Source organism: Moesziomyces antarcticus (genome assembly GCF_000747765.1).
Source record: "Moesziomyces antarcticus DNA, scaffold: scaffold_v10010, strain JCM 10317, whole genome shotgun sequence".
In the NCBI taxonomy this organism is placed as follows: domain Eukaryota; kingdom Fungi; phylum Basidiomycota; class Ustilaginomycetes; order Ustilaginales; family Ustilaginaceae; genus Moesziomyces; species Moesziomyces antarcticus.
In genome coordinates, this window is record NW_014639000.1 from 619137 (window position 1) to 631387 (window position 12251).

Consider the following 12251-nt stretch of genomic DNA (forward strand, 5'->3'; position numbering starts at 1 on the left):
CCCATTTTAGAGCTCTCGTTCTGCTTCTCGGGTCCAGACAGACTCTGACGTTGTCGCATCTGCTCCACACCAGCTAGGACTCGACTTGCTCCCAATCCCTCTCTCTCTGATCCATCTATCAAAACCCGAACGTCTCGCTCGCGTGACGGTCAACTTCCTTGCTAATCACCTACCGGCTCCAAGGGGCCACAGCTCACATGTTCACTGCCCAAACGAGCTCTCCCTCAGGAGACACGCAGAATCTCTTCCCTTCGCCAGCCTACTCTGAATCGACCCTGTCGTCTTCTTCGCACCTTTACACTCCGGATAACGGTATGCCCCACAAGGCACACGACGTCAACGACCGTCTCCAGCTTCACAACGCTTCCATCAGCGCGGCAAACGCTGCCTTCGTCTCTGCTACTAAGCGCGAAGACGCACACGCAGGTGTCGACGCAAGCGAGAACGCCAGCCTGGTATTCGCTCACAACGCACCCGGTCTCATTGACGCTGATATGAGCGGCGACGCCCAATCCCTCGCCGCAGCGCTCGACTTCGATAGCATGAACGCCGACATCCAACAAACGCTGGAAAACGGCGACTACTCGTTCTTGGGCAAGCGCCCCAACACGTCCCAACCGGCGGGTGGCTTCGGCTCGATGCTCCACGTGCGCGCTGAATCCAACTCCGGCCGTCGTCACAGCATCCAGACGCTCATGCCCTCCAGCGACTCCAGCTCGTCCCTGACGGGCTTTGGTCCCATGGCGGGTGCTGTCTCTGGTGCAAGGAGTATGAGCATCTCGGTGGACGCTTATGGATCTATGGCATACACCGATGCTGCTTCTCAGGGCATGGATATGGCTTTCAACGCAGAGGCACACAGTACATCGGGAGCTGGCTTCCTCATGTCTCCGCCCCGCTTGACCGTAAGCATGTCCAACAACACTGATCATGCCTCGGCAGCGGCCGCTGCAACCTTCAACGAGGATGCAAAGCGTCGCCGTACCTCCGAGGTCGATGCGACACCCGAACGTCGCGTCGAGCAGCTTGCCAACGAGCACCGCTTCTTGCCTCAGCAGACCCCACCAAACATGTACGCCTACCAGCAGCACCCGCAGTTCTCGGTAGGGTCCAGTGTTGGAGGTGGATTCGAGACGCCGTCGTCGGTGCAGTCGAGCGCCTCGCCGTGCCGCGTGCGACGTCTTTCGCTCACCGCCATGGACCGTGCTTCCCACATCGCCAACCTGACCGCCAACCTTACGCTCCCCTCCTCCTTCGGCGGAGAGCAGCCACCCAAGAGCGCACCACCACGTGCCGCTTCCGACGCCATGCAACGCGCCCAGTCGCAGTCGTCGCTCAGCCGCAAGGCCACCGACGACAAGGCGGTCAAGGCTGGCGCCAACGCCGCAGGCAACTCGGGCAGCGCGACGCCGAATGGTAAGAACCAGGACGTTTGGCCCGATGACGTCGAAGTGGCTTTCTGGGAAGGTATGTACAAGTCTCTATCTGCGCCTCGTTCGCTGTCCTGTGAAATCTTCGAGAGCATGCTCCTCCGCGCTCGGCGGTGGCACTGTTGGATGGGCAGAAGCTCGGGCCTGGCGCTCAAAAGCTGCCAGACGCGTCTCGGCGAAATTTCAATCTCCGAAATTCGCGGTTGCAGCTGGCGACATGAGCCCGGCTCGGCCTTTCTTGTATTGAGCATGCGGGGTCGGTTTGCGTTCTCGTCATACGCCGAGGACCTCCATCCCCGAGCCGGCCTGGGCGCTGTTCGAGCAAAGCTGCTTCTGTCTGCCTGTGCTGCATCTAGATGCAGCGAGGACTGCTTCATGGCAATTTGGATGCTCAAAGTCAAGTCCGAAACGGAATGCTGACCCCTTCCTACCCTTGCCTTTCTTCGCTTGCCGTCTCGATCTTGCCCCTCGACYACCACCACCCTTCTCCGTCTTCGCATCGCATCGCATCCTCTCTCCTTTGCTTTCTTCCCTCGTCTCCCTTGTTGCGCTGGCTCGCGACTTGACGTGGACGATCCGTGACATCCTCTAGCTCTCCGACTGATTCCCAAGCTCGGTCGCCGAAAGGTGCTGGTGCATGGCAAGCCGTGCGGTCGTAACGAGCTCATCGCCGACTACATCGAGCGCAAGACCAACAAGGTGCGCACGCGCAAGCAGGTCTCGAGTCACATCCAGGTGCTCAAGAACATCCGCAAGGGTGATCCCGAATTCCAGCAGCTCATCGCCGAGCCCACCACCGAGGAGGACTTTTACATCCCTGCCGGTGGCATGATGTATGCACAGACGCTTGCTGGCTACGGCTACGGTGGCCTTGGGAGCGCCTACCCGCTCATGTCTATGGACAATGCCGGTGGCCTGCTCTCCCCATATACCCCAGGCCTCACGGGTGGCCAAGGCCTTGCCAGCCCTCTCTCGCCCGGTGCGCCACCCATGTCGGCGACGCACTCCATCACCTCGGGCTTGAACAACCTTCACTTCCCGCAGCAGACTGGAGTTAAGGACACGAGCGGCAACACGCCGTGCCCGATCCTGCCCGCGAGCTTCTCCATGTGGGTGCACTGCTCGTCTGGCGACGAGAAGCACGTCTACACCAACCTCGACAGGAACTCGATGACCACCTACGCCAACAACCAGTCGTCGTTGCCCCAGATGACGCTCGACTCGGTGCGCGTGGGTCACTTCCGTTTCCCTCGTCTCGCCGAGATGTACCATCGCATGCCGTGCCAGTTCCTCCACGTGCACGTGCCGCTTTCGGTGCCGCGCCACGACGTCATGATGCCGCGCTACGACCACTTCAGCACCCAGCTCTCGCTGACGTCGGCGCAAGACTTGCGACTCACCTCGGTCACCACTGTGTACTCGCACGGCAAGCGCGTTCTGTCGCTCGTCGAGCCCCTCGACGCTCCGCGCAAGATCTCGGGCAGGAATGGCGTCGAGGTTGCCGCCACCAGCACGGTGGGTGCCGGCGCTGCAGCCAACGATGAGGCTGCCAAGGCGTCGAGCGAGACAGCAACCAACGAGGCACCCTCGTTCGAGGATGCCATGACCTCGACCCCGACCAAGGGCAAGAACAGCCAGCGACGCGAGAGCGACGGCAGCATCGCCTCGCTCAGTCCCATCTCGGGCACGTCGAGTGGTCCCGCTTCGCCTCGCACGCCACTGGATGTCAACAACCAGTCCAACAGCAACCTGCGCCATCGCTGGTGCCACCAGGCTCCGTTCGCCACGGACTTCTGGGCCGACTTCTTGAGCCGCAATCACCCTGTCAACGTCTACAGCGGTCGCGATGGACTGCAGTCGTTCGGCAAGGAGCCGAGCGAGCGAGCTGCTCTCGGCATGGCTGTGTCGGGCGTCACCATCATCCAGGAGCTGGTGGTGGCGAGCGAGGACAAGAGCTCGGCTGCTGCCGCTGGCGCCAACCGCGACGCTACACTGCTCAACGACGCTAGCTCGAGCCTGAGCCCTGGTAGCAAGGTGGGCGATGTTGTGTTGGTGATCGCATGGGATCTCGAGTGCGTCGAGTCGCTCGGCACCACTCCGGGTACGCCCACCGTCTCGCTCTTGACGGTCGGCTCCGGCGCTTCGCCGATGGGTCGAACGGCTCCGCTGGTGGCCTCGCCTCTGAACCAGGCAGGCGCCCAGTTGCACATGGCGCCGCACGGTCTGTCTCCCATGACGGCAGCCTTCCCCAACGGCCATCCGCTGGCGCACCAGCCGCAGCCTCAGCTCAACATGCTCAACGGCGGAGCTGCGCCGCGTGGCTATGCGCACGCCCACCCGCCCCCGTCGCTGATCCAGACGCAGCCCTCTCCGCAGCCTAGCTTTGGCTTCAAGGCCGAAGCGGGCCAGGGTAGCTCCGAGACAAACCTGCAGGCGCCTACGCTGCTGCGCAAGCGCGGACTGTCGATGACCAAGCCCAACCTGATGGTGTCGATTCCGCCGGCGCCCGCGTATCTGAACCCGCAGAGGAGTGCGAGTGGAGCGATGCTCAGCCCGCACCCTCAGCCGTCGCCTGCTGCGAGCCCGACGCCGGCGGCATGGGGGATGATTCAGCAGAGGGCGGTGCACACGCCCATCACGCCGTTCCCGCAAATGGGCGCGTCGCTGTGCGAGCCACCGCCGCTCAACACGGGCGACGACGCACGCATGCAGAAGGAGCGACTCGAGAGGCACTGGGCCAGCCAGGCGAACCCTCTCGGTGGCGCGCTGCACTCGCCGCTCGACATGAGCTTCAACCCATCGGACGTCAACGTGTCGATGGCCAGCACCGGCATGGCCGTGGCGACGGCTGCGGGGCACACCGACTCGGCGCTCGGGCTCATGGTGCCTGGCAGCATGGGCAACAACGGCCTGGCGCTGCTCTCGCCCGCCGGCTTCGACACGATGGGCAAGATGGGCGGCCACATGTCCGGCCTGGACTCGAGCAACAACAGCTTCGAGCAGATGCTCAACGACGGCGACCTGAGCAACGATGCCAGCACGCAGGAATACCTCAACGGCCTGCTTGCCTCGATCGGCGTCGAGGGCCAGGACTTTAGCGCCTGAGCCACCTCCCGTCAACAAGAACTCTCTTTCTCTCTCTCTATCTCTCTTCCTTCTCACCTTTCCTGCATTCTGGGGCCGCTATCTGCAAAAGAGCTGCCAGCTGGCCTTGGGACTGAGCCTGGTCTCGTCCTCGGTGGCCATTGGCAGCAACCTGTTCTGTCTTCCCGCTCTTTCTGGTTATGGGTCTCTCGTATCTTGCTTATCCTGCACGCTTCGTGACTGCTTAGTTCCCTGCCTCCTCTAGTTCCTTGCCTCGACCCGCCTGGCTCCGAAGCGCCAATTCTGTATCTCTACCATCGCATTCTCCGTTATTCAGTCTCTTACTCGGCCCGAGCTTGTCCGTTGTGTCTTGGCCTGCAGAGCACGAGCGTGGCTGTGAGGATTGTGACCCGCTGGCAGCCTCCAGCTTGAAGAAGGCCTAACATTTTGGCAACGGCACTTTACGCGTCGCGCTCCCCAACGCGATGGAGACATGCAAAGCGCGACCGATTCGGGCGAGAACAGTGGCTTGGTGGAGCTGAGTTCAACGCGAGCTGCACCAACCTCTCTGCACGGACGGGCCCACAGAATGAATTTCGGCCAAAATTGCCGACGCGCGCCAAAAACAGATGTCGTGCTGTGCAGCTGCAGACTTTTTCTCAGCCAAAAATGCATGTTTATTTCAAGCAAACCAACTCCACAGCGCAGTGTCATTTTTTCATGTTTTTTGGCCAATTGAGAGGATGGAATGCGGTTCTGCAGACGCTCCACTCCCGCGGAGGGCAGGGAGGCAGCCGAGTCAACTTTCGGCGATGACTGGTCAGGCAGCCGGTGGGTGTTGTTCATCACCCCCGCAAGCCAGGCTGCAGCGTGCAGAGAAGGCGCAGCCCGGCAAATACAGGCGACGTTGCCTTCCGCAACCAACACCACCATCACCAACGACCCACTCGCAGCTCGCAACTCTCCATCACTGTCTCGTATCGCATCGTCTCGTCGCAACTCCAACATCATTCCGTCCCCTGCATCGCTTCTGCCTCGTCTCTTCTCTGTTCCCGTTCGTCCACCTCGTCTCGCCTCGTCACATTCGCAACAGCACCCAACTCTCGCCGGTTACCATTTGCTCGTCATTCAACTTCTTCATCTTTGTCCATATGCAATCGAGCGCCAATCTGCTCGGCAACCTCCAGTGATCACTTTGCACGCTCAACGTATCGGCGCCGCATAGAGACGGCCACCTTGTCCTTTCTCATCGCTACGGCACGGATCGTCACTCGCCGCGGAAGGTGTGAATCAGCCATTGTCGCTTCTCTGTCCAGCATGGCCACATCGAACCTCCGTCAATAGCCGCATTGCACCTTCAGTATAGCGTTCCTCTAGTTCGTCTCGCCCAACTTTCATCGCCTCGTGTCAGCCGCTGAACTTCCGTTCGGCACTTGGCACTTTATCCAGCGACTCTTCCGGCCCTCGTCATGGCACATACGAGTCGTCCGCGCTCGGCTCTGTCACCGGTTCCTCTGAACCACTTCCTGCCACACTCGTCCTCTCTGGCGCAACAGACCTCTTGCTTTGTCCAGCTTCCGGTTGTCGCCTGCTCGCCTGCCACCATGATCTCTCAAAGGGTCCGTGCAGGTCTCAAGCGCAAGAAGGGCGCCCGCACCCGGTTGGCTAGCAACTCGTCCGCAGAGAATGCCGCGAAGACAAGATCGACCCACAAGGATCAGCAGGATCACCCATATGCCACTTCCCCGGCCCTCGGTCGAAGCTCCTCGCTAGCACGTCGCAGGAGGAACGACGCCAAGCTCAACATCGTCACTTCGCCTCACCTTCCTCGCGACAAGCCTTCCTCTTCTGCCAGCGAGCTGTCTGAATGGTCTTCCGTCGCATCAGTCTCCCCTACCTCTTCGCGCGCACCTGTGCTGCGATCCGAGGATCATCTTGAGCCAGCCCAACAACGCCCCGGCATCCAGACGCGACGCTCAAGTCGCAGCTCGCTCCATCGCACACTTGACGGCATGACGCTCGAAGATCGCCGTCCTAATGCTGCCGACCGATCCAGTCGATCGCTGTCGGCATCGATGAGCAGGCAAAGCAGCAGCCGCACCGCTGGTAGCGCAGACAATGCGCCTCCACAGCCGCGCCAGCGTCGCGTTGCCAGCTCCACCGCCGTGCTCGACTCGGATCACAGCTCAGACGGCCCCGACGACATGGACGACGAAGAAGCCGAGCACGTCCGTCTCGTCGAATCCGCACCCACTTGGCAGCTCCACCGACTGCGCAGGGACGAGCTTATCCAACTCTCTCAGATCGCTGGCGCCTGGGATACGGACCCCACCGACGACCAGCTCGAGCTCCTCACCAAGCACGATCTCGTGAATCAGATCATCACCAGTCGCTCGCGTCTCGATCGTTCACAGACCGGCAAGGAGCGGAATTTCGCCGCGGTGCAACGCCAGCGTCCAAGTCGTCAAGCATCCCACCGCTTCTCGAGACATGACGGCGGGGATAACGAAAAATTCCTGGCCGATTCGCATCCGACCTCGCATCGATCTCAATCCACTTTGCATTCGGCATCTCCAGACGACTCCGACGATTCCAGCGACAGCGACGCCTCGAACGAGGCAGGCGGCGAAGAGACGGAGGCCGAACCCAGCCGCATGCGCATCCCTCGTCGACACATGCCTCGATACAGGCAAGGTCGGATCGAAGCAGACAATGCGTTGCGCCGCATGGATTCGGCTACTTTTGACGAGATGGAGCCCTCCAAGGCGAACCAGGCACCGCGGCGTCAGCTACGCAATAAGACGGACGTACGGCGTGCAAATAGTCGCCGCCTGGGCTCGGATCTGCTTTCGGCCTCCGCTTCCTCCTCCATCTTTGGCGGGAGGAGCTCGCGCGCCTCGCAGAACTCTCACTCACCCTTCGTCCATCGATACAAGCCAAACGTCTTTGTGGCATCGTCGCCCGTAAGGACACGCTCCCGTACCGCTCGAATGACGCTTGGTATGCCCTCCAGGCGCAAGAAGGCGTCGCGCGGCCTCGAGGCGGCTGATGGGGGCGCTGCAGCCTTCGATCCCATGGCCACACCCAAGCTTGGCGGCAGGCGACCTCGATGCGGCCAGAAAGCTGTCCAGTTCCACATTTCTCCGTCCGTCACCATCGGCGAACAGCAGGACGACGAGTGGATGGAGGGCGATTCGACGGACAGCGAAGCCGTCGACGCTTCTTTGCAGACTGAACCATCACCCGTGGAGGATCCAAATGCTTCCAGTCGAGCACTGGGCATCCAGCGAGGCACTCGCAAGGCCTCGCGGACCAGGCGGTCGACGGCAGGGTCCGAATCGAGTTTGACATCGCACCAGCCGCGCAGCCGCAGTGTCTCGATGGAGCCGCCGTCCGAGCCCGATGTGGAGCAGGTGCACAGCGATGCTGATATGGCCACCTCAGACGACGATGCTCCCACTCCGACCAAGTTCCGCAAATTGCGTAACGGCAAGCTTCGATTGGTCTCGGGATCAGCAGTGGGAGGTACGGATGCCAAAGACCCCGAGTCCGAGCGCATGGACGATGTGGACATGGAAAGCGCCCCCGAAACCACGACCGCTCCGGCACGTGCAAGAAGCGCTCGGACCGAATCCCCAGAGGATGAAGCGCCGCAGAACGGCGACTCGGAAGATTGCGAAAACGCCATGGTGGAGCCTTCCTTTGCGGCGCTCTCGCGTCTGCGCAAGGCGGCGCTTGAGCAACTGTGCAACCATCGCGAGATCGACATCGGTGCGGACGACAAGAAGGCAAATCTCATCACCAAGCTGCTGGAGTGGCATCAACTCACCGCGCTTGAGGCCGCAGGGGAAGACGGCTCAGGCTCGGATGACGAGGGCAGCTCGCTTCGGCCAAATGCATCCACGGAGACGATCGTCGGGGGAGCCGACGCGATTCGCTCCAACGTCTCGACCGCCACTGCCACTGCCGATGACGAAGCTGCCAAGGCGGGGCAACGAACGCCCACGCGTCGACGCAACGGCCGAGCCGGCCGTCACGCACGTCCTGCTGCTACGGACAGCGACAAACCTCTTCTGCTGCGTGGGCGTGACAAGGGCAACACCTCGTCTGACAAGCTGCCGACGCCGCCGCTCACTTCGAACAACGAAGAAGCGCAAGCGCCGCAGGCGGGCGACGGAGTCGACGAGCTCAACGGGCTTGATCTCGAGAGCCTCAACCTGACGGACAAGGAGATCGCGCCCTCGAAGCTGGAGAAGCTCGAAAAGATCGGCTCTGGCGGCTTCAAGGACGTTTATGTGGGCAAGTATCGCATCTCGAAGACGCGCGTCAACAAGGTGGCCATCGCCGACATTCGTGACCAGCTGACGGAGATGGACATCAAGGAGCTGAGCCTGCTCCGCGATCTGCGGCACGAGAACATTGTGCGCTTCATCGGCGTCAGCATCCCCGAAGATCCGCGTCATGTGCCGTGCATGATCGTGAGCGAGCTCTGCTCGAACGGCGACCTGTTTGACTACATCCGCAACGTCGAGGCGCCGTGCGATGCCGAGGTGTTTCGTATTCTGCTCGAGACGGCACGCGGGCTCGAGTATCTGCACACGCGCACGCCGGCGATCATCCACCGCGACTGCAAGTCGACCAACGTGCTGATCACGCGGCGCAAGACGGCCAAGATCAACGACTTTGGACTTGCGCGCGTCAAGAACACGTCGCGCTCCATGATGCGCTCGCTGGTGGGCACGGTAAACTGGCAGGCGGTGGAGCTGTGGGTGCCCAAGCCGCACTACAACGAAAAGGTCGACGTGTGGTCCGCGGCCATGACGTTCTGGGAGGCGCTGCAGTGGCACCAGCCCGAGAAGAAGTATCCGTTCCAGGGCATGAACGAGCACCAGATCTATCAGGACGTCGGACAGAAGAAGCAGCGTCCGTATACGGGCGCCATTCGACGCCAGTTTGGAGGCGAGATCGTGGATCTGCTCGACCGCATGTGGGACCACGCGCCCAAGAACCGCCCGAGCATGACCGAAGTCTGCACCGAGCTGGAGGCGCTGATCCAGATGAAGAAGGACGCTGCCGCCGCCGCTTCGCACCCGTCCAAGGTCTAGTCGCTTCTTGGAACCGTTTTGTGTCGTCGCTCGCAATCGCATCTGTATTCCTACGCTGTGCCAGCTTGTCGTCGAGTATCGATTTCACCAATCAAAGTCTCGTGCCAGCACTGCTGCTTGCGCCCCTGCTGAGAAAAAAAGTCAAATTGTTAGGGCACGTGTCCAGACATACTGAAAGTTAAAAAATGTCGGCGTCATTCCGCAGCGAGGTGGACACGTGTAAGTGGGCGAGTGCTGTCGGGCGAGAAGAAGAAGCGCTGGCGAAGCGTCGCGGTGGCACGCAGATGAAGGGGAGCGAAGCGAACGGACCCTTCGCCGTTGCTGGAGGTAGCCGGTGGAATGGAGCCCTCGCTTTGCGTCTGACCTCCAACCTACCCAGCGCAGCCGTACGAAGCTCGCGCTCGACCACAGCACAGACTTTCTCACTCAAACCTCAAGTTCCCGCTAGCCGCTGAGCGTAAGGAGACGATGGCGCTCTCGATCTTTGTGCCCATTGGGTACGTGGCGACGTTGGTGGTGTCGATGCTGGTGTTCTCGCGCATCTACCGGCGGCGATCGGCACTGAACCTGGCCAAGTCGTACCAGCCGTGGTTCCCAGAGGGACACGAGGCGCGCGACATCTACCAGACGCTTGTGGCGGCCGACCCGCCCGCACCGGAGGAGGTGCTCAAAGCGGCGCTGCTCAACCGCGCCATGACGGACGTGCGTAGGATCATGCGCATGCGCGACGACAAGCAGGCGCTGGGCACCCTGCTGCAGAAGGGATCGATCGGCGATGAGACCATGGCGCGCTTCACGCTGGCGGAGAAGGAACTCGAGGCCGAGATCCTCGACGTGGTGTCCGAGGCCAACACGTTCCGCGAGGGATGGGGTCAGCTCATCTTCCCCTCGGCGAGCGAAATGGTTGCGCACCTCAAGCACAAGGAGATCTACTACGAAATTCAGCGTCAGCGTGCTGCCGAGGTTAAGAAGCTCGAAGACGAAGGAAAGCCGGTACCCAAAGCCAACGTCGAACTGCCGCCACTCATTACGCCGCCCGGCACCAAGATCGAGATCCCCGGCGGACCCGGCGGACCCGGAGGCCCGATGCCCGCGCCGCCTCAGGGTGGCCCGGGTCCGAACGGCCCTGGTATCAGCCTGCCTATGACCGGATCGGGACAGGATGCGAGGGTGACGCTGCCCAACGGAATGCAGCTGCACCCGGCGCAGTTACAAGCGTTGATGCAGGGCCCACTGCCGCCCAACATGCCGCCACAGCAGGCGGCGATGCTGATGGAGGCACGCGCACAGCTGCTCGCGCTCCAGGAGCAGGCGCAGGCGCAGGCACAAGCACAGGCTCAACAGCAGCAGCAACAGCCGGCGGACGCGAACAAGGAGAACGATCAAACGCCAGCGGCCGCGCCGACGGAAGCAAAAGCTGAGACGCCCGCTGCACCCTCGACCAAGACAGCGACCGTCGAAGATGGCGATGACGCTTGAACCTGAGCAGAGATGGTCTGTACTGCCCGATGGGGGGCGGAGTAGCATCGGCGCACGCAATGACAATTTCGATCGATGAGGTGTGCCCTTGAGGAGCTGCGCTCGAGAGAGAGGGGTGTGTGTCCGGTCTGGATTGGAGCTCAGCGCCGACGCTTCCCACGCAGCGCAGCGCGTTGGGTGCATCCGAACGCGCCTGCTCGCGAGCCGTTTCGGCGGCTCGTGTTCGGGAACATGTGCCGTCGCTCCAAGGATTCGCCTCACGCACAATTTATTCCAAGCTCCGTCCTAGCTTCCCCGCGACGGCAGCATGGGTTCCACTTTAAGCCTCCGCACTTGCTCCTTGCAGCATCATTGTTTGCGTTGCCGCCAAACACGCAACAGCGGCGATGGTGAAGGCACACAATGGACCGTAGAGACGCATCTGGGCGGGGATTTGTCTGCAAGTAGAGTTGGGTTCCTGAATCAGGTTCCGTTCGCAAGGGACCGAGATCCGCGCGTTGTCTCAAAAGCATGGACAGTCGGGGGCTCCCCCGCTCGTGGCCGAGGATCTTGCAGCGTCCCCAACGAGAGAGACGCGTGCATGAGCAAGTGCCACTGTCGGCCGATCCGAAGGCGACGTCGTCTGCGTCCCAACACCGATGCTGATGGACCTAATTTGCGTGCACCTTATGATAGCTGGCCTCGTCTAAAGTCGCAGCAGCGAGACCAAATCTTCTTCGTTCAGCTACAGTAGTAGTGCCCAAAAATAAAGGCTCGATTCGCACTCGCTTCCGCTTCCGAAGTAGGTGTTAGTGTTCGGGAGCCAGCGCTGGCATGTGATTGCAGACTGCTGTATCGACAGGGACTGATCAAAATGAGCGGGAATGAACTGCACTTAAGGATACAGCATCCAACAGCTCAACGAGGCTGGACAAGTGGCGCCTACGATTCGCCCCATCGACCGAGCGAGCTTCTGGACGCGATGTGCATGCTGTACCCTGCTGCACGCTGTTGTTCCTTGGCGTGGCCGGTGAGAGTGCGCAGAGCCGCCCCACGCCATGAACTTTTTTTCTTCTTCTTCCTTTTTTCGCAGTCCGACTTTGGCTGGAAGCCGGTGTTCCACGGCACTCGAGCACACGAGACGACTTCGACAACCACACGCATGCGCACACAC

General features: G+C 61.4%; 3 protein-coding genes across 3 annotated transcripts; all 3 read left to right on the forward strand.

Annotated features, from left to right (window-relative positions):
* Positions 1-197: 197 nt before the first annotated feature.
* PAN0_010c4148 (transcriptional enhancer factor TEF-1-like) lies at positions 198-4535 on the forward strand (the record flags this gene model as incomplete). Its single annotated transcript, XM_014800602.1, has 2 exons — positions 198-1467; positions 2023-4535. The coding sequence occupies 2 exons, from the start codon at positions 198-200 to the stop codon at positions 4533-4535; spliced, it is 3783 nt and encodes a 1260-aa protein (XP_014656088.1).
* Positions 4536-5983: 1448 nt separating this feature from the next.
* On the forward strand, positions 5984-9619 carry PAN0_010c4149 (kinase-like protein; the record flags this gene model as incomplete). The annotated part of the gene is made up of 1 exon (XM_014800603.1): positions 5984-9619. The coding sequence occupies one exon, from the start codon at positions 5984-5986 to the stop codon at positions 9617-9619; it is 3636 nt and encodes a 1211-aa protein (XP_014656089.1).
* Positions 9620-9804: 185 nt separating this feature from the next.
* On the forward strand, positions 9805-11098 carry PAN0_010c4150 (uncharacterized protein; the record flags this gene model as incomplete). Its single annotated transcript, XM_014800604.1, has 2 exons — positions 9805-9838; positions 9999-11098. The coding sequence occupies 2 exons, from the start codon at positions 9805-9807 to the stop codon at positions 11096-11098; spliced, it is 1134 nt and encodes a 377-aa protein (XP_014656090.1).
* Positions 11099-12251: the final 1153 nt, after the last annotated feature.